General features: G+C 42.2%; 1 protein-coding gene across 2 annotated transcripts in view; it reads left to right on the plus strand.

Annotated features, from left to right (window-relative positions):
- The window catches only part of COG6 (component of oligomeric golgi complex 6), a 1,421,580-nt gene that overhangs the window by 1,338,595 nt on the left and 61,736 nt on the right, over positions 1 to 21,249 (plus strand). For both annotated transcript variants that reach the window (XM_044071656.1, XM_044071657.1), the window contains one exon: positions 9,228 to 9,307. In XM_044071656.1, coding sequence (XP_043927591.1) covers positions 9,228 to 9,307 — 80 coding nt within the window. The remainder of the gene's footprint in view (positions 1 to 9,227; positions 9,308 to 21,249) is intronic.

A 21,249-nucleotide genomic window follows, 5' to 3' on the forward strand; every position in this document is an offset into this window, starting at 1 on the left:
TGTATTCAAGCTAGCAGGCAAAAAAGTGGGAGAATCAGGTTTTCTTTGTCAAAATGTAAGATCCAAGGCAAAGAATGGTTCTCTTTGATGGTCTTAGTAGAGTATCCTGTTGATAAGTAGCTTTGTGGTGGAGCCAGGGGTGTCTGTGGGCAAGCAAAGTGAGACAACTGATGCATGGAACTTAATGGAGGCTTTGGCCAAACCATTAACACAGTGCTGACAGATTTTTATTTTGTTTTGTTTATTGTTTGTTAACTTGTTGTGTGAGCTACTACAAACACTCTGTTCGGGCACTACCCATGCCATAAGAACAGTCACTTACCCAGACAGTGCTCTGGGGCAGTGGGAAATTGGGCTAAGCTTCTCAATGGTCTCCTTGACCACATTCCTAGTAACTCCCTATGAACATCTGAACAAAGACAAGTAGACATAGCAGTGAGCAGATAATACAGGCAATGTAGAACAACAATAATACTCATGATGTACAGCAAAAGAGCAGCACAGATCGGTATAGTGAACAAACAGTAACCAATAGATAGAGCATGCATAAATAGTGCATATTAAATGTATAAGTTTGAGCAGTAGTCTGTTGTAAATGTAAAAACATTTGCAAATTTATTTACAAATATATACATACAGTATAAAAGTTTATTAAAGTTTTAAAAAGATTGACGCAATCATTATTAAAATGAAATCATATTATAATTAAAATTTAATTAAGTAATTAAGAGCGTGCCAAAGATTTGCCAATATTAATAGAAATGGGTCATTGTGGTTTTGTCCAGGGGAGGCAAACATTTGACAACATTAATATAACAGTGGTGATCCAGATGGAAGCAGAATTGCAGATTAAACATTTAATAGAGTCAGCTGGGATTTTATGAGTAGGATAATGGAAGTATATTCATTTCCTAATAGAATAATAGGATTAATTAATAGACTATATATGAAGGGTCAGAGGCAAGAATTAAGATGGGAGTGTTCCTTTCCGATAAGCTGTGTCTGAACAGAGGAACCCAGGAACGGCCTCTTTTCCCTTTGTTATTTTTATTATATTTAGAGATTCTGCCAAAGAAAATAATGGAGTCAACAAATTCAGGGATATAACTGTTAAGGTAATCAAAAAGTAGGCTTTATTTGCAGATTATATTATTTTGTATTTGATAAATCCAGAGAAGGACATTTCAGTGTTGTGAAACACTTTGAGACAGTTCCATGTCTTTTGGGGATATTCAGCTAATGAAGATAAAACAAAGATTGTGGCAGTAAATTATGTACCCACACATGAATTGGGTCAGCAATACCCATACTTATGGGGAGACGAGAAAATGAAGCATTTACGAGCATGGATTAAAAAGAATCCTGTCGTAGCAGCTAGTGATATACTAGAAAAGACTAAACAAAATGTTATACAAAAACTAAGAAATTGGAAGCTCTTGGTTATGGATAGTAAAATATCAGCAGTGAAAATATTTTAGTCCCCTTTGATGTTCATCGTGTTACACTGCTGCAGTCATCACACTTGGGTTATCCTGCCGTTTGGCGGTCCCACAGTCAGCCAGAGTTCCAAAGTCTTGGCCCGGCGTCGGTTGCTGTCGCTTCTTCCCTGAAGTCAATGCGCCAGTGGTATATAAGAGGCATCCAACGCCATTTTCTTCAGTCTTTATTGCCGCGCGGTGCCCGAAGCAGAAGCAGTTCGCAAGTGCCGGTCGGCCGACTCCTGAGATTTTCAAATCGAATTTCAGACCGAAGTCTTCAGTAAAGCTAAGTACCCCGTTGGGGAACCTTTTCTTGCTTCAGTCCGATGTTAGAAAAAGTTAACAATTGCATTTCTTGTGAGAAGCAAATACCTCATAAGGACTTTCATTCTTATTGTATTCCTTGCCTAGGCCCAGACCACGACGTCACAGGCTGTCGGTTTTGTGCTAGGTTTAACAAACTAACTATAAAACGTCGGTGTGATTTCGCCCAACATTATTTTGGTAGGAAATTTAATTATTCCATGCCGTCGGAGCAACCGATGACCGGGATGCATAAAAAACGCAAAGAAAAGGACAGGCAGCCGAGACCCAAACCAGATTCAGAGGCCTCTGCTAGGCCAGTCACCGGTTCTCCGGTTTTCAGTGAGGCGCCTACGCAGCCTCTGACGACCGCTGATTCAGAACCCCAGGTGGCATCCAATTCCCAAGAGGAGATTGCTAGGCCTCCACAACCTTTATCTTTAGGCCCTTCCGACTCCATGGCTGAAGGAGATTCTTGTGCAGTTGAAACGCCTTCAGTTGCAGAAGGTGTCTTCAGACCGACTACACTCACTATTAAATCCTATGCAAAGCTGAAAACTCCTTTAAAAGCAAAGAAGACTGTACAGCAGTCTCCAGTACAATGAAGACTCTGATGCTGAAGAGTCTATTCCTTCAGCATCTCCCCCAGAAGAACACTCTTTTGGGGAAACTTTACATACCATGAGGGAACATTTCCACTGGAAAGGCCAGGATTACTCTGATTTTAAGAAAAGGCTCCGAGAGTTCCTTTTACTCCCCCAGCACAGACCACTTGCTATTCCACCAGTGTTAGACATTGTGGATGATGTTTATTCAGAATCTAGCCTTAACCCAGGTTCACTACCTCCTGCACCAGCCGCACCAGCCAAACCAGACAGATACTACAGAGTCCCTGACTCACACAAATTCCTATATAAAAGCCCTGTTGCTGACCAAGAAACCATTTCCCAGGGTCCCAACGGGGTTAAGGCCTCTATTGCTAAAAATCCTGTACCCTCTGAAAGGGATTCTCGAGCACTAGACAGATGGGGAAAGAAAATACATACCTCAGCTACTCTAGCTATGAGGGCCTTAAATTGCCAGTTTCACATGCTGAAATATCAACAATATTTGATGTCTCAATTAAAACAAAAAATGATCACACATACAGAGCAGCCTGATTACAAGGAAATGCAAGATTTGTTGCATGCAGCTGAACAAGTGAGAAAACATACTTTGCAATGTGGATTTGATTCATTGGAAGTTTCTTGTAGAGCAGCAGTGACAGGGTCTGTCATACGTAGGCATGCTTGTTTAAAAGAACAAACTTTACCTGATCATGTAAAGCAAAGTTATTTGATGCACCTTTACAGCAGGATGTTTTATTTGGTGTAAAAGCAGAAGAGGTTTTAAAGAAAATGGAGGATAAGACAAAATCTATGTAGATGGTCAAGGATTTTTTACAGGTTCAACCCCCTCGTTTCAGCAGAAATTGTCCCACCAAAAACTGGTCCTTTCCAGATTCTGACAGACCACAGAGGGGCAAATACAGATGCCCAAGGGGCAGAGGTCAGTCACAAGGCTCTTACAAGCCTCGACAATGGGGTGCCAGAACCCAGAAAGGAGGAGAAGACAGGTCTAAAACTACCAGAAGACAAACACAATGACTTACCCCTCAGACTGCCAAGCAAATCCCTCTTGGCAGCTCCCTTGGGAGGAAAGCTAACACTTTTTGCAGACAACTGGCGCATCATCACAAAAGACAAATGGGTCCTAAATATTGTATCTCAAGGATACAGATTCCACTTTCACACTTTGCCAAGGATAAAAGGAATGCCAAACCTGCCACCAAATCAATGGGCAGAGGCTCAAAAACAAATTACAGCTCTCATGGACATGAGAGCCATTCAACAGGTTCCTACACAGGAGCAGGGACAAGGATTTTACTCAAGACTCTTTCTAGTTCCCCGAAAGGACAAAGCTTGGAGACCCATTCTGGACCTCTCAATTCTAAACACATATCTCGAAGTACCCAAATTCAAGATGTTAACACTACAGCAGCTTCTTCCCATGCTGGGCAAGAAGGCTTGGCTAGTAATGTTGGACCTCAAGGCAGCATACCTGCATGTCCCTATCAGACAAAATTGCAGAAGATACCTCCGATTTACAGCAGGTTCAACCCATTACCAATTTTCTGCACTGCCCTTTGACTTATCTACTGCACCCAAATGCCTGGCACCAGTAATTGCATACTGCAGGCAAAAAGGAATTCAAATATATCCATACCTGGACGACTGCCTTATTCAAGCAGAAAGCAAAGACATTCTTTTAAAGCATCTGGCATTTGTCAAAAACCTATTAAGTTGCCTAGGGTACACAGTAAATGAAAAGAAGTCAAAACTAGTGCCCTCACAAGACATAATATTCCTGGGTGCCAGCTTAAATACAACGGCCCAGATGGCTTATCTCACGCCATACAAGCAAGGACAACTGACTCAATACTTCAAAATGATGGCAACAAAGACCCAACTCCCTGCAAGAATAATTCTGCAGGCCTTGGGATTCATGGCATCTTGCATACTACTAATACCATATGCAAAACTGCATATGAGGAAATTACAATGGTACCTGAAAAGCGTATGGACTCAACACAGCCACGGCTTGGAAACAATAATACCACTCATTCCCTGCCTTCAACGGGAGTTTCTATGATGGGTTCAGGCATGTCACCTCAACAAGGGTCAGCCTTTTACCTTACCCACAGCCAGGCAAACTGTAACAACGGATGCATCGGATTATGCCTGCGGAGCACACATGGCAGGACAGTGTATTCAGGGCAAATGGTCTGCAGATCAAAGGCATCTACATATCAATCAAAAAGAGATGCTAGCTGTACAAAATGCCCTAACAGCTTTCAAGGGCCTCCTACATCCAGGACAACTACTAATAAAGACAGACAACACAACAGTGATGTGGTACATAAACAAGCAAGGGGGCACACATTCCTACCCCCTATGTAGGCAAGCAATGACCTTGTGGAACACAGGACTGACCTACCAAGTTCAACTACAAGCACAATTCCTGCCAGGAAAGAAAAACACATGGACGCCCTCTCATTCAGTTGGAAAACATTAACAGTGTATGCCTTTCCTCCACTGCCTCTTCTGGCAAAGGTGCTGCTGAAAGCCAGGTTAGAGAGGCCACAAATGATACTCATTGCTCCAGACTGGCCATGCCAACACTGGTATCCAATACTAAGGAACCATGGCTCAAGGCCCACCATGGATATTACCTCAAATTCCTCACCTGCTCACTCAGCAAAACAATCAGATTCTACACAGCCAGCTCAAGACTTTAAATCTGGCTGCATGGCAAATTACCTAAACAGCCAGTCAACATTTCTCTCTAAAGCTGTTATGGATGTCATTCTGGAGGCCAGGAGGCCCGGAGGCCCAGCACCAGGAAAGCCTATTCAGACAAATGGAAAAGATTCTGCGCCTGGAACCAGTTCAAAGGCCAGAATCCCCTTGTCCCAAATATTCCTCAGATTCTACAATATTTAACTGAGATGTTGCACAAAGGACTTTCCTTTTCATCTATTAAGATCCACGCCTCAGCTATTTCAGCTCAATACAACACGGATCCTTCTATATTTTCACATCCATTACTAAGACAGTACCTCAGAGGGGCTAAGAACATAAGACCGCCCCAGAGAGCCCCAACACCAACTTGGGATCTCAACTTTGTTTTGGACCGCCCTTTGAACCAGCTTTTTCAGCTGATTTACAGTTTCTATCATGGAAAACTGCCCTGCTGCTAGCAATAACTTCAGCACGAAGAGCCTCAGAGCTACAGGTCCTAATGGCAGTGGAGCCTTTCATAATTTTTCATCAAGACAGAGTCACTTTACGAACTATCCCTTCCTTTATGCCAAAGGTGGTATCCAGTGTGGCCCTAAACCAAACCATTCATTTGCCCACCTTTTATCCAAACCCCCAGAACAAAGGGGAAAGGCTCCTACACTCTTTGGACATTCGCAGGCAATTACGTTATTACATGGATAAAACTAAGGCTTTCAGAAAATCTGACCAGCTCTTTGTATCCTATGCTGCAGGATCATAAGGAAAGGCTATCTCAAAACAGACCATTTCAAAATGGATAGGACATTGTATCCGATTCTGCTACACACACCATGGGAAACTTGTACCTGGTAACATTAGGCCCCATTCCACCAGGGCTACAGCAACATCAACAGCCTTCCTCAGAGGGGTACCAACCAAGGATATTTTGGAGGCTGCAACTTGGAGTTCAGTGAACACCTTCACCGAGCACTATCACTTACCTCTATACTCTAAAACCAGAGCTGGCTTTGCCACTGCAGTTCTGCAGGGCCTACTAGCTTCTCTAAACCCTGTTTAGTTCCACCACCCATCCTTAGCTTTGGGATTCAACCCAAGTGTGATGACTGCAGCAGTGTAACACGATGAACATAGTACAGTTTTGTACCTACCATAAATGTAGATGTTCGAGTGTTTACACTGCTGCAGTCCAGGTTACCCTCCCTCCATCCCCTCTGACCTAGCTGAACTTTTCTGTACCTTTCTATCCTGTACAACCTTTGTGGTGTATTTGCTTGTAACTGAAGGTATTCCTTTTATATGTTTTATTAGCAATATGTCTTGCCTACCTACTTGGGGGCACCTGACATCTGGGGCAAGAAAAACTGTAGAAAATGGCGTTGGATGCCTCTTATATACCCCTGGTGCACTGACGTCAGGAAAGAAGCGACAGCAACCGACGCCAGACCAAGACTTTGGAACTCTGGCCGACTGTGGGACCGCCTGACGGCAGGATAACCCAAGTGTGATGACTGCAGCAGTGTGAACACTCGAACATCTACATTTATGGTAGGTACAAAACTGTACTTTGTACATACAGGTCAGCATATTTTCATCAACCAAAGGAGAAGCTGTGGACAGTAATTAATAAAGAATAGAAAAAATTTATTTGGGAGGACAAGAGTTAAATGGGTGAAGATTCTCCCCATAGAAAGTATTACCTGATATGAATGGATATTTTAGATCTACACAGTTAAGGCTCATATACATAGTACAAGCAGAAGGGTATACATCAGAGTGGAAAGGGATGATGATGAAATGGGGTAAGTTTGAGAAGTAAGGAGAGAGTGAGATTTTGGATACAGATCATTTACAGATCATTAAGGAGACTAGCAACCATCTTATAAAATATTATATGCAGAAAGTATTCTAAGAACACAGCAAAAGTAGGGATTGAGAAAGACGATTTTGCCAATATGAATGCCTGTATGCAAGGGTATAGAAAATGGGCAAGGCTGGGGCTGGGATTTACTGGAGAAAACTGGCAAAAGACCCAAGGTGTTTGGAAGCAAATATCTAGATAGGTAAATGTAACAGAGTGAGATGAGGTCAAGCAGAACTTTGAGCTGCAGGTTGCCAAGGCTTTCGACACAGCCCTACATTCAGTCATTACCAATAAACTTAGCAAACTGAATGTAAACCCCTTCGTTATAAGATGGGGTGCCAAAAGGCCCAGAAACCAGACACATGCTATCAAAGTGGGTGACTCCACGTTGACTAGCAAACCTGTCACTAGTGGGGTTCCACAGGGGTCAGTGCTGGGCCCTCTTACTGTTTGGTATATATGTCTCAGAAGTTCAGGTCAAAACTAAAGGGTTGTGGCTGACCAAGTTTGCAGATGACTGCAAACTAGGTGTAATCATTGAATCCCCAAATGATGTCAGTATGTTCCAGGATGGTCTCACACACACCAGTGACTGTTGTATTAGTCACAATCTCAAACTGAATGCAAAGAAATGCATCATCATTCCCTTCAGTGCAAACAATGTCCCTTCACACTATCAAGTCAATAACAATACCCTAAGTACCCATGAAGTGGTAAGGGACCTGGAATCACAGGTTGACCACGACCTTAAATTTGACCGCCAAGTCAACCATTGTAAGAAAACTTTTGACATAGCTCACTTGATTAATAAAGGCATTGCCTTGAGAGCAAAAGAAGTTATAACTCCCCTATACTCTGCAGTTATGTGGCCCATAATGGAGTATAACGCCGTAGTCAGTATGTACCATACTAAGCACCTACAGCAATTAGAGAGACCTCAGAGGTTTCTAACAAAGAAAATCAAAGGCCTCCAGCATGTGCCTTACACAGACAGACTAAAATCCTTGTCCCTATACTCCGTGTCATATAGACTTCTTAGGGGCACTTATACATGCCCTGCAGAGCAATCCAAGACCCAAACCTAATGAACCTACTGCATATCTGTAAATCAAATGGGTATAGGACCACCCATTCCAGGGACTTAAGTATGCCCTGAGATTCAAATAGGACATGCTGGAGGGACGGATTTATCTCCCAGCAAGTGCCACGTCATTGAAACAGCTTACCAATTCATGTGAAACAGAGCACCACTGTGACACTGTTCAAGAGGAACCGGTGCACCATAATAAACAGGGATAGTGCCCACAACCTTTACTGGACATGAGCACTCATCACTAAATGCAATCTTGGATGTTGACTAGTAGTACTTCTACTGTATTACATTGGTTGAAACAGCTAGGCTTAAAATGACCTCCAGGTGGATAGCCTAGTAATTTTCTATTATCCCATGATATGTGATGTTATTTGAACTGATAAGGAAACCGAGATTTGTTCTGTTTGACTAATAATGAAATTTATTTCTTTAGCTTTAGAATGCTATGATCTTAACACCTTTTTCCTGTTTCTTTCAAACTTTTAAGATTTATTTCTTGGTGTTAGTTCATGCAGATGTTAGGCTAACATTTTGTTTTTATATGCCTATCTGTTGAGAAGTTTAACTGTGTTAAGTATTAAGAAGAGCCCTGCTGCAGTATAGACATTGTCCCCTCAGCCCTGTCTAGTCTTGCTTAAAATTTTCTAGGGATTCCTCTCACTTTAAATCCCACATTGTTCTTAAGTTAGGACAGATATTCCAATTTAATCAGTGGGCTTAGTAAACTCAGTTGTTAGTTGCCCAACTTCGCCCCAAAAAGTGGAAGATTTATAGCCAAGAAATTAAGATAGTGCAGATATTTCTGTCCTTTCTGTTGAATACTTAAATGATGTTTGCAACTTGGGAGAACTGAAATCTCTACATGTATGGGTGGACACATAGACTTCTGCAAGTGGTGCATGTCTCTTGTTTTATTAATTATAACTGCAACAGTGATCTTACTGAAACGTATGTTGTTACAGTATGTTCATGAAACTCTACTTAACTTGCTGTGTGGTAATGACCGATTCTCATGAGGTAACATTCAGTCTATGTTTCAATTTGTTTACTGTGGAGCTCTTTCCCCAGATCTCTTGCCTAAATAGATACTGTTTGTGTGGATTAACTTTATCAACAAAATGTAGTAAGTTATGCATAAATATTTTTTGTAGGTGCAGTTTGATCGATATCTTGCTTCTCCAGATAGCCTATTAATGCCACAGCTTAGTTTGCTTTTGAGTGCTACCATAAAGTAAGTGTTTTTGCATGTTTTTATATTTATATTTCTCTAATTAAAATAATAGTGTAGAATGTTTGTTCTTTCTGTTTTTAGGAATGAAGGGAACACTTATCAAGAAAATTCAGGAATTCCTTGCTACCCTTACACTCTACTCCCCCAACATAGCCATAATTACTGAAACCTGGCTCAAGGCCCACATAAAATCCTTTCACTCTTACATCAGTCTCAACTAATTACATTCAGAACCTCCTAACCAACATAAAACTAAGTACTCCTGCTGCAGATCAGTTACCTGACAAATTTCTTAAACTTGCTGCAAAATCTATCTCCCATTCTATATATATTCTTATAAACTGCTCCATCTCCGAGCAGTATGTTCCCCATCTTTGGAAAATATCTCATGTCATAACCCTTCACAAAGGAGGCACCTCTACCGACCTTTCTAACTATAGGCCTTTAGTTATACTTTCTCCACTTGAAAAAATCTTAAGAAAAATGCATATACAGACTCTAGACCACCTTCTACTCAGCATGGCTTCCGACCCAAACACAGCAATAACACTGCCCTATTAAGTTTCACCAATACTGTTAACCTCCTCAAAAACAACTATATTTTCTCTGCCACCTTCCTTGACAAGTCAAAAACCTTTGACACTGTATCCCATCAAATACTCATAAACAAGCTTGCCTCTCTCAATTTCAGCCTAATACATTGATTTCATAGCTACCTCTCTAGCCGCAAACAAGCAACCTCATGGGATCATAAACTATCTCCTCTTCTGCCCATCTCTGTTGGTGTTCCTCAAGGGTCCATCTTAGGCCCACTCCTCTTTATTATCTTTACCAACAATCTCTATACTGTAACATCACCTGCCTCTATCATTCAATATGCAGATGATGCTTCCCTTGTTTGCTATGCCCCATCAATAAATGAACCCCAAGCAAAGTGTCAGACTGCCCTCAGTAGCATTGAAAATACCTCTCAGACCACCAACTTATTCTGAACCCAAACAAGACCAAACTTATGTTATTTTCTAATTCCGCCAAGAAAACACAACAAAATCATCTCTCTTTCTTTGCCTCTAATGTTACAAAAATCGAACCTGTCGAATATACTAAACTCCTTGGTGTTACCCTAGACTGCAACCTAAAATTTGACAGACACATCGCCTTAACAATCAAAAAAGTCCACACAAAAATTAGGTGGTCTCTACAGGGCTAAACCTGATCTTTCTAACCATGCTAGAATAGCTACAGCCAGAACTCACCTAATTCCACCCTTCTCTACTGCTTACAAGTCTTCACAAACCTTCAAAAAACTGATCTAAATAGCCTCAAAGCTTGCTGTAATAAAATTGCCACTAACCTTCCCCATAGAGCTCACCATTGCATATCCCTTCAAAAACTAAAGTGGATTGAACTCCCCAACATACTAGCCCTAAACTAACTTAAAGTAGCTCACTCCATTATTCATTATCCCAACTATTTACCAGCCCCATCTAACCTCATACAACTGTACTCCAACCTTACCTCTCTCAAGTCTGCAGAGAAAAACTTGCTTAAAGTTGTTAAAACACACAATGCTAATGGTGATTCTTTATACAGCTACTCTATAGCCAAAATTTGGAATTCCCTTCTCCAGCACTTTCTATCTACAACTAATACCGATAGTTTCAAACATCTCCTTACAAATTATTTCTCCAGTCACTGGCTATGCTCCTGTACTACCCCGGCTAAGCACAGAAACTTCCCATCTACTATTTTCTCTGCTTATGCAACTCAGTATTGTTTGATTCTATTGTTGTTCTGTTGATATTATATTTGTCTGTTTTTGTGGCTTGTATTGTGACTTTTGATCTGTATTAACCTGATGTTTACACTTTACTACATACTTTCGTAGAAGTTTTTGTAATACTGTAATTAACAATATCTGAGTATAAATATTGTAAACATTGTTTTGGGAGCTTTTTCTCCCCGGGTCTCCACTGAAAATGGGCTTGTTTTTAGCCCATTCGGACATTACCTGGTTACCAAATGTAAAATAAAATAAAAAATAAATAAAAGAACAAAAACAGACTGCTGAGAATTGCTTAACTGCTTACATTGTATACTCAGAGGATGTGTTTACTAAAGTTTATTAAATGAGAACTAAATGTTGACCAAGATGATAAGATAACTTCTTAACATAACAGGACAGGATAATTAAGAGGGACAGAAAAAAAGACGAGTCTGTTTTAATTGCTCAAATCAGTTGTTAGAAAGCTGACTAAAAATGTCAGTAAAAGAGATCAAGTTGATTGAGCAGAGATTGATTTTGACTGTTAGGAAACATTTGGACCAGTTAGTTCATCCATTCCCCTTTAACTGGCTAGGTTGATTACATTTCTGTGTTGCTTCCTGGCATTTTCAATTTTCTGCTTTGCCTTTTGGACTCTGTACTGCCCCAAGAGTCTTCACCAAATTCTTCACTCCTGTTATTGCTTTCTGCATGCTAAAGAGGATACAGGTCTTTCCCTTCCTGGATAACATGCTTATCCAGGCTTCCTCTCAAGAGATCTTACTTCAGCCATCTGCACATTACCATTTCTGCCTTACAAAGTCTCGGGTTTCCAGTAGTCTTTCCTGACTCCTTCTCAGCATCACATTTTTCTGGGTTGCAGGATCCAGACTGGTCCAAGGATGGCATCCTTGCCTCCTCCAAAGGTTTTAACTCTAATCGCTTTCTTTCAGAAAATCCCTTCTTCCTCTGAATTCAGTCTGACAGACAATTTCTGAGGGCTCTGTATTTAATGGATTCCACTACTCCTGTGCTCCCTCTAGATAGGCTTCACGGGAGAAAGCTTCAGTGGCTTCTAAAGTAAGTTTGGCTTCATCATTCTCATCCTTTACATTTTCTAATCCCTCTCCTTCCATGACTCAAGCGGGGACTTCATTGGTGGATTCATCAGTTGTCCTTCAAACCAGGGCTTCCTTTTCATCCTTCAGTCCCCTCTCAGGAACTTTTCACAGATGCCTCAGATATGGGATGGGGGCCTCCTTCAGCCATCTGAAGGTACAGGGCCTTTGGTCACTTTGACAAAAGAAAGACCGCATCATTGTCAAAGAGATGAGAGCTCTTCTGCTGGCTCTTCAGGCTTTTCATTCTCTTCTTCTTTCAGGACCCCTCAAGATTTTCACAGACAATACCACACTGATGTGGTAAGTCAACAAGCAAGGGGGGGGGGGGGGGGGCAGGGTCTTATCTCCTATGCAAGTTAGTCCTTCAGGTTTGGGATCTGGCTGTCCGGTATCAGGTGACCCTTCAGGCAGTTTACATTCCATCAGATCAGAACATAGTGGCAGATTCTCGGATGGATGCTTCACAGGGATGTGTGTCTGGACATTGTCCACCAGTGGGGTACTCCTCAGGTAGATCTAGTTGCCTTCCCTCTAAAAAGACAACTTCCTCTATTTTGTAAGAGCCTCATACCATGTGGTCTGGAACATGGATGCCCTGTGTTTTTCTTGGAAGGGGATGTTTCTTTATGCCTTCCCTCCTTTTCCTCTCATTCTAAAAGTCCTGTTCAGGATAAAACAGGATGCTGTCAAAATCTTGCTGGTGGCTCCCTTTTGACCCAGACAGAATTAGTACCCTCTTCTACTGTATCTTGCCAAGGACAGTCATCACAAGTTACCTCACAGGGTGGACCTATTCAAACAAGTCAAGGGATCTCTCATCCATCCCCACCTGTCCACTCTTCAACTGACATTGTGAGTGATAGGGTTTTGATCCCTTATAGACACCTTTTTTTTCTGAGGACGTGCTTCAGGTCCTGCAGGAGGCAAGGAAACCCACTACTAGGAAATCTTACTTATCCAAATGGAAGATATTTTCTGTTTGGTGTCTTTCTCGTAACATGGATCCACTTACTGTGAATGTTCCTTTGGTTCTCTCTCTTATTTGTGTGAATTGCTCAATGCTGGTTTGGCATATTCTTCTACCTATAAGCGATCTCTGCTTGTCTCCCTTTGTCTCCTCCTTTGGCCTCTAGATTTGAGGCCAAGCAGTTTCTTAAAGGTGTAATTTACATTAGGCTTCCCAGGAAGCCTGTCCCTCCTTCCTGGGACCTTAATTTTGTTTTAGAAAAACTGATTCAGGTACTTTTGAGCCTGCTGCTTCAGCTTCCTTACAGCATTGTTCTTGGAAGACTGTGTTCTTCTTTTTTTAGTTTTCTATAAGGACAGGGTGTCTCTTCCTTCCAATCCTTCTTTTATGCCCAAGGTGTTTAATGAGTTTTCTCAATCAGTCTATTCATTTATCCACTTTTTTCCCTTCCTTACAGTATGCTAGTGAGAAGGTTTTGCACACCTTGAATTTCATAGACAACTTAGATATTATTTGTAAAATACTAAAGCTTTTCATAAATCTGACCAGCTTTTTGTTTCTTTTCATCCTAGGTCTTTAGGTTTGACTGTTTCTAAGCAAACCATTTCTTCCTGGATTTCTAAAGCCATTTCTGTTTGCTACTCTTTTCATAGGAAGAGCCTTCCCTCTTCTGTTAAGGATTATTTCAGTAGAGCTGTAGCTTCTTCTGCTGCTTTTTTCAAGGGTTCAGGTGTTAATTCTATTCTTGATGTAGTAACCTGGATTTCTGTGCATACCTTTACTAAACACTATAAGTTGGATGTGATTTCTAGGTCCAGAAATGGCTTTGCCACAGCCATTCTCCATAGCTTCCTAGAGGGCTGTGCTGGCCCTTCCTCCTCCCAGTGTTCTTCCTGAGCTTTTGCATTCTCCCTGTTGTAAAGAGCACTGTAACAGTGATATGGGAGGATGTAGTACAGTTATGTAAAATTGTACCATAGCAGTAGATGTCCTTCTCTCGTACTTATAGGATTGGATCCTGGGGCACTTTGGACTGGTCAAGTAGTTAAGCAGCTCGCCAAGCCACTTCTTTCCTTAGTTCCCATGATACTTTAGATGTTAGCCTTTCTGTATTGCAACTGATCTCTGTCTTGTTTTTCCTTTGGGTGTATATCTGTATATCTCTGCTTCTCTCTCTCTCTCTCTCTCTCTCTCTATATATATATATATATATATATATATATATATATATATATATATATATATATATATATATATATATATAGTGAATATTAAAAGTTTACATACCCCTGTTAAGATGCCAGGTTTTTGTGATCTAAGACCACAATAAATCATTTCAAAACTTTTCCCACCTTTAATGTGACCTATAACCTGTACAATTCAAAACAAGTCTGTTAGGGGAATAATATAAAAAATAAAAAAAACATAAGCTGGTTGCATAAGTATGCATACCTTTAAACTAATACTTTGTTGAATCACCTTTTCATTTAATTGCAACGTTCAGTCATCTTGGTATATACCTGCCATAAATTAAAGCAACTGTGATTAACCCCAAATAAAGTTCAGCTGTCCTAGTAGGGTTTTCCTGTCATTTACTCACTTGCCTGTTATCAGCAAAAGCCATGGTTTGCAGAGAGCTTACAAACCATCAGAGATATCTCATTGTTGAAAGGTACCAGTCAGTAGAAGGGTACAAAAAAATTTCCACAGCATTGGATATACCATGGAACACAGTGAAGACAGTCATCAAAAAGTGGAGAAAATATGGGACAACAGTGGCGTTGCAAAGAACTGTCCGTCCCTCCAAACCTGATGAAAAGACAGGACAAAAACTGGTTAGGGAGGCTGCCAAGATACCTACAGCAACACTGAAGGAGTTGCATGAATTTCTGGCAAGTAATGCTTGTGTACTACATGTGACAACAGTATCCTGTATTCTCCATATGTCTGGGCTATGGGGTAGCGTTGCACGACAGAAGCCTTTTCTTACACAGAAAAACATCCAGGCCTGGCTAAAATTTGCAAAACAATACATCAAGTCTCCCAAAAGCATGTGGGAAGATGTGTTATAGTCTGATGAGACCAAGGTTGAGCATTTTGGCCACAATTCCAAAAGGTACATTTGGTGCAAAAACAACACTTTGCATCACCAAAAGAATGCCATCCCCATGGTGAAGCATGGTGGTGGCAGTATCAGTGTTTTGGGGTTGCTTTTCTTCAGCTGGAACTGGGGCATTTAGTCAAGATGGAGGGAATTATGAACAGTTCCAAATACCAGTCACTTTTGGACCAAAACCTTCAAGTTTCTGCTAGAAAGCTGAAGATGAAGAGAAATTTCACCTTTCAACATGACAATGACTCCAAGCATACATCCAAATCAACAAAAGAATGGCTTTGCCAGAAGAAAATTAAAGTTTTGGAATGGCCCAGCCAGATCCCAGACCTAAATCCAATAGAAAATCTGTGAAGAGGGCTGTGCACAAGAGATGCCCTCACAGTCTGACAGATTTGAAGCTTTTTCAAAGGAAGGGTGGGCAAATATTGCGAAGTCAAGATGTGCCATGCTGATAGACTCCTGTCCAAGAAGACTGAATGCTGTAATTAAATCAAAAGGTGCTTCATCAAAGTATCAGTTTAAGGGTGTGCACACTTATGCAACCAGCTTATTGTATGCTTTTTATTTTTTATAGTTTTCCCCTAACAGATTTGTTTGTTTTCCAATTGAACTGTACAGGTTATAGGTCATATTAAAGATGGGAAAAGTTTTGAAATGATTTATTGTGGTCTCATTTTTTTATATCACAAAAACCTGGCATTTTAACAGGGGTGTGTAAACTTTTTATATCTACTGTATGTATGTATGTATGTGTGTGTGTGTGTAGTATATATATATATATATATATATATATATATATATATATATATTGATATATTATATATATATATATATATATATATATATATATATATATATGTGTATATATATATATATATATATATATATATATATATATATATATATATATATATATATATATATATAGATATACTTGTCCCCACACAGTGTAAACCTATCTCTGCATTCACTAGAAGTCTACAAATGTGCTTTTCATGTTGAGTTTGCTCATTCATTCTGTCTTAGGTACCAAATGCTCCTCATACTCCACTAGGGCCAAATGCATTTCAATCAAATTGAAAACCTTTTAGCATGATATTTAAGGTTTTTGCCTTCCAAGGTGCAAGGTTCTATCATGACCTTTGGTCAATGGCTGTTTGGAGTTTGCATGTTCTCTCTGTGTCTCTATGGGGGTCCTCTCATCTCCAAAAAACATGCTGAGTGTTTCCATCAAAAGCTCACCAAAGAATGGAGCTGTGGGCAACAGCACAGGCACTACATGATGCCTTATAGGGGAAAAGTTGTGTAAACCAACCATTTGGGCATCTACTGTGGTGCACAGTATCCTCATGACTGGAGAATATGAATCACAGAGTTGCACGCTGTGTCAGGGCTAGCCACTCAACAGTGTTAAATATGCCTTTAGGTGATTTGGTCATTCTGACTAATGTTGCCAACTGGGCATAGGTATTTGCTGTATGCCAGTCACCCATGCTAATAGTGGGGGGATGTACATGCCCCTTTTGGCCAGTGTGTGCCCACCATAAAGCCTAGCAGCCCTGGGTCAGTAAGCTACTGACCAGCCGGTGTCCAGTTGCCTAGCTTGCTTTACCTGGGATAGCTCTGTTGAACAAAAACTAGACATAAAACCAATTAACCTGCCAAACATGATCTAAGAATTGCTGCACTCAGTGTAGGTTCACTGACAGGAAACCATTTGGAAGTGAATGACATGATGTTATGGAGGAGGCTGGACATCCTATGTATCCAGGAGACAAGATGGAAGGGCAGTGTGGCTAAGCCACTTGGCTTAGGATCCAAAGTCTACTACTCAGGAGGAGGACAGTCTAGAAGTGGTGTGGAAATTGTGGTGAGGGAGAAACATCAGAAGATAGTGAGGGATATCATGAGAATTAGGAACAGACTTATGGCACTCGGACTCCAGCCTAATGATAGGGCAATATTCATAATCTTAGCCTACGCCCCACAGCAGGGTTGTGATAATGAGGAAAAGAGTGCATTCAGACAGCAGTTGCAGGACCTCCTAGATAAAGCAGGACAACAGGACTTGGTGTTGATAGTGGATGACCTGAGTCCACATATCAGAACAGACAGAACAAGGTGTGAGGACTGACTGGGTCCACATGGGTGGGACAACATAAATAAAGAGGTCATTCTAAACCTCTGTCTAGCAGATTTCTTGTAAGTAGCCAACACATGCTTCAGGAAAAGAGACCGTCACAAGATGACATGCAAGATTGGCCAACACACAACTCAGTTACAATTCCTTCTAGTAAGGAAAGAGCTCTTGGGTAGAATTAGAGATTGAAAAGTCATCCCCAATGAAACATTCAGCACACAGCATAAACCACTGGTTGGCAGAGTCAGCTGCAAGCAGTGGTCAGAGACCAGGCTGAAGACCTAGACGTTGGCTGGATAGAAAGCATAAGAGTTCAAAAAATAAGTCAGGGTTCTAGTGCCTCAAGGAGGAGAGGAAATGGGTTGAGTTGAAGAAGAATGGCAGTGCCTCAAAACAGCATGTGTGCAGACTACAGAACAGATATGTGACCAAGCCAGGTATGGAAATAAGGTAGATATGAAAAGCTGGTGTTGGAATGCAGAATTCCAGGAAGTCGTCAAAAGAAAGAAGACATTTAGGAAAAAGTGGGAGATAGAAAATACAGACCAGGCTAGGAAGGAATACCGGTTCACTAACAGAGAAGCTAAGAAAGGGGTTGCAGTATCAAAGAACAAGGCATCAGAGGCACTCTACCAGCTTCTGGAGATTAAAGTCAGTAGATGGCACAAAGAAGCCGTATCAGTGTGCAAGGCAAAGACAGAAAGATAAAGTTGATAATCAGACACCCTTCACTAGGGATGCCACTAACTACTTGCTCACCAGTCTACAGGACACCAAAGGCAGATGGAAGGAGTGCTTCCAGCAGCTTCTGAATGTAGAAAACAGCACAGAAGTTGCACTGCCCAGCTGCAGCCTACGATAATAGAACAGAAGGAGCCCACCAGAGAAGAAGTAAGAACAGCAGTAAGGAAAATGAAGTCAGGGAAAGCAGCAGGCTCAGATGAGGTCACAACAGATATGATAAAGATGCTGGCTGAGGGTACTAATAGCAATGTGGAGAGAGAGGCATATCCGAGATGACTGGAGAATAAGCTCACTAGTGTTCAATAAAAATGGGACGTTTACAACTTTGGGCAATACAGAAGTATCACACTCCTGTAATATTGCATGAAAGTTCTGGAGAGGGTGATTGATAAATGAATATGCAGGGTAGTAGAAATTAAGATGGGAGATGAGCGGTTCAGATTCAGATCAGGATGCGACACAAATGACCTGATGTTTGCATTGAGACAAATAGTTGAGAAGAAGTTAGAGATCAAGAAAGAGTCCAACTGGGTATTCCTAGACTTGGAGAAAACATATGACATGGTCCCAAGAAAACTGATTTGGCCAAGTCGTGCAGTGGTTTGAAGTCTCAGAAACACTAGTAGAATTACTGCAAGGTATGCACAAGGACCCAATGACTCAAATAAGAAAAGTATTCAGTCTCACAGAGGGTTTCCCAGTGGGAGTGTGTGCGCATCAGGGTTCAGCTGTGAGCCCACTGCTGTTCATACTGGTGATGGAGTACATTAACAAACAGGTTTGAGGGGACAGATCCACAAAGTTGCTGTATGCAGACCATGTGGCATTACATTCAGACTCTGAGCAAGAAATTCAGCAAAGGATAGGGATAATGCTTTACCAAACTGAAAGCACATGGGATAAAACTCGGTACAGATGAGACAGTTACAATGGCAGCAAATAGTTCAGTTCAGAAGAAGCTGAAAAATGAGATTGAAAGGAAAGTAGTGGAACAGGTTAACAGCTTCAGGTATCTGGGGTGGGGTTGAGTGGAGGGAAGTCTAAATGAGGAGGTCATAGCTAGAATCAGAGGGGGATGCAGCAAACTGGCACAGTGAGTCAGGTATAGTGTATGACAGAAGAATGCCAAAGAAGCTGAAAAGTAAGGTGTACAAAACAGTGGTATGACCAATACTACTGCATGGTACAGAAACCTGTGCAGTAAAGGCAGAGCAATTGAGGAAGCTGGGGATGATAGAGATGAAGTGCCTGAGATGGGTGGTAGGATAACACACTGTGGGACAGACTAAGAAATGAGAACATAGGAGCAGAAGCCAAAGTAGCTCCAATTGCAAAGAAATGTCAAAGAGAACAGATTATGGTCGTTCAGGTACATGTGTAGAAAAACAGAAGACAATCTGGTGAAGAAGATGTGGGATCGACAGAAAGAAGGCAAGAGGAAACAAGGGTGTCCAGTAAAGAGGTGAATGGATTGTGTGAGAGAAGACCTGCAGCAGTCAGGCATAACTGTTGAAGGCAGGAGAGTGGCATTGAATAGACATGAGAGATGGTGACAATTGACATGACACCCCAACCTCATGTAGAAAATGGGCAAAAGGGGGTTGATGTTATTGATGATAAATATGATGATGATGGCTTAACTGAATACCCCATTTCCTTTCAGGACAATTTCTGTTGACTGCTGGACTCCCTCAACACACACACACACACACACACACACACACACACACACACACACACACACACACACACACACACACACACACCTCTAACCTTAGAACCAAATAGCTCTGTTCAGAGCTTTTACAGATTCTTTTCTTTGTTCTTAAGCAAGGTAACCATTTTGTTGCAGAACCTCAACTGGGACACTTGAGGGCCACCCCGGGAAGCCACGTCTGTGATCCCATCGTCCCCGGCCCTGGATGTGTTGAGATAGGGCCACAGTGGCATCTCGCACCCCAGATTCTCCACGGGCATCAGGTCAGCCTCTGGTCCTTCACCTAGCACTGCGGGGATGCCACTCTGTGAACAGCACCACGCAGGAGGCAAGGGGGGCATGTGCCAGGAGACTCGAATCGAAGCACATTCATCAGCACCTGGCACCTCCGAGCGAGACAGAGGCACACAGCAAAATGGGTGGAGATGCCGGGAACCCGGGCCATCGCCTGTATGAGTATGAAAGCCCTAGGTGAAGGGCAAAGGGGAGGACTTGCATCACGGAAGTCTGCATGAGGGACTGTCTGAGGCCTCACAGCCCAGCAGAGTCCCACGAAGCTGCGAAGGATCAGCTAGAAGCGGCAGCCTTCAGGAGATATTTAACCCAGGAAAAGAGCTGTCCCGCCTGTGTAGAAGTGGAAGCCCGAAGGGGTTCAGTTTAGATTGAAGTCTGCAAAGGGAACAGAAGCAGAAAACAGACGGGCTGGGAGAGCTCCCACCTGTGTGAGGTAGTCCAGACCATGGCCCCTTCCTGGACAGAAGTCCAGAAGGGGGAGAGAGGCGGCAAATCGCCAGTCAGGGAGCATTCCTGCCTGGGTGAGAGGTCTGGATCACACCCACCCTCCCCCGGAACAGAAATCCTTAAGAGAGCACAGGGTGGATGGCTGCGGGGCCCAGAAAGCTCCTGCCTGGGTGAGAAGGGTTAGAAGGAGTGCCCCATGACAGAAGTCCTTAAGGGAGCACAGGGCGGATGACTGCTGGGCCTGGAAGGCTCCTAGTAGGGGAGAAGGCATCTGACCTCCCCCCGTACCAGATGGCTCCCCTGAAAAATCGCCAAGTCCCTGGAGCCACTCTGGATGGGAGAGCAGGGGGGACACAGAAGTCCTGATGGGAGCAGACCAACTGGGATCGGAAGGAAGCTCCCCCGAGAGGCTGCAATAGCACGCCTGACACGGCACGATTTGGCAGCCTGCAGTAGATATGGGGGAGACTGGGACCTTGATTCTCTGGACTAGAAAGGAGGGAGACTTAGAAGTCCTGAAGAGAGTGGAACTGCCCATTGGTGGCCGAGGGGAGTTCTGTGAGGTCAGCTGGGATCAGAACGAAGCTCCCTGGAGAGGCTGATACAGCATGATTTGGCAGCCTGCAGATGA

Source organism: Protopterus annectens, chromosome 5.part0 (genome assembly GCF_019279795.1).
Source record: "Protopterus annectens isolate FY-2018-M chromosome 5.part0, PAN1.0, whole genome shotgun sequence".
Classification (NCBI taxonomy): Eukaryota; Metazoa; Chordata; order Ceratodontiformes; family Protopteridae; genus Protopterus; species Protopterus annectens.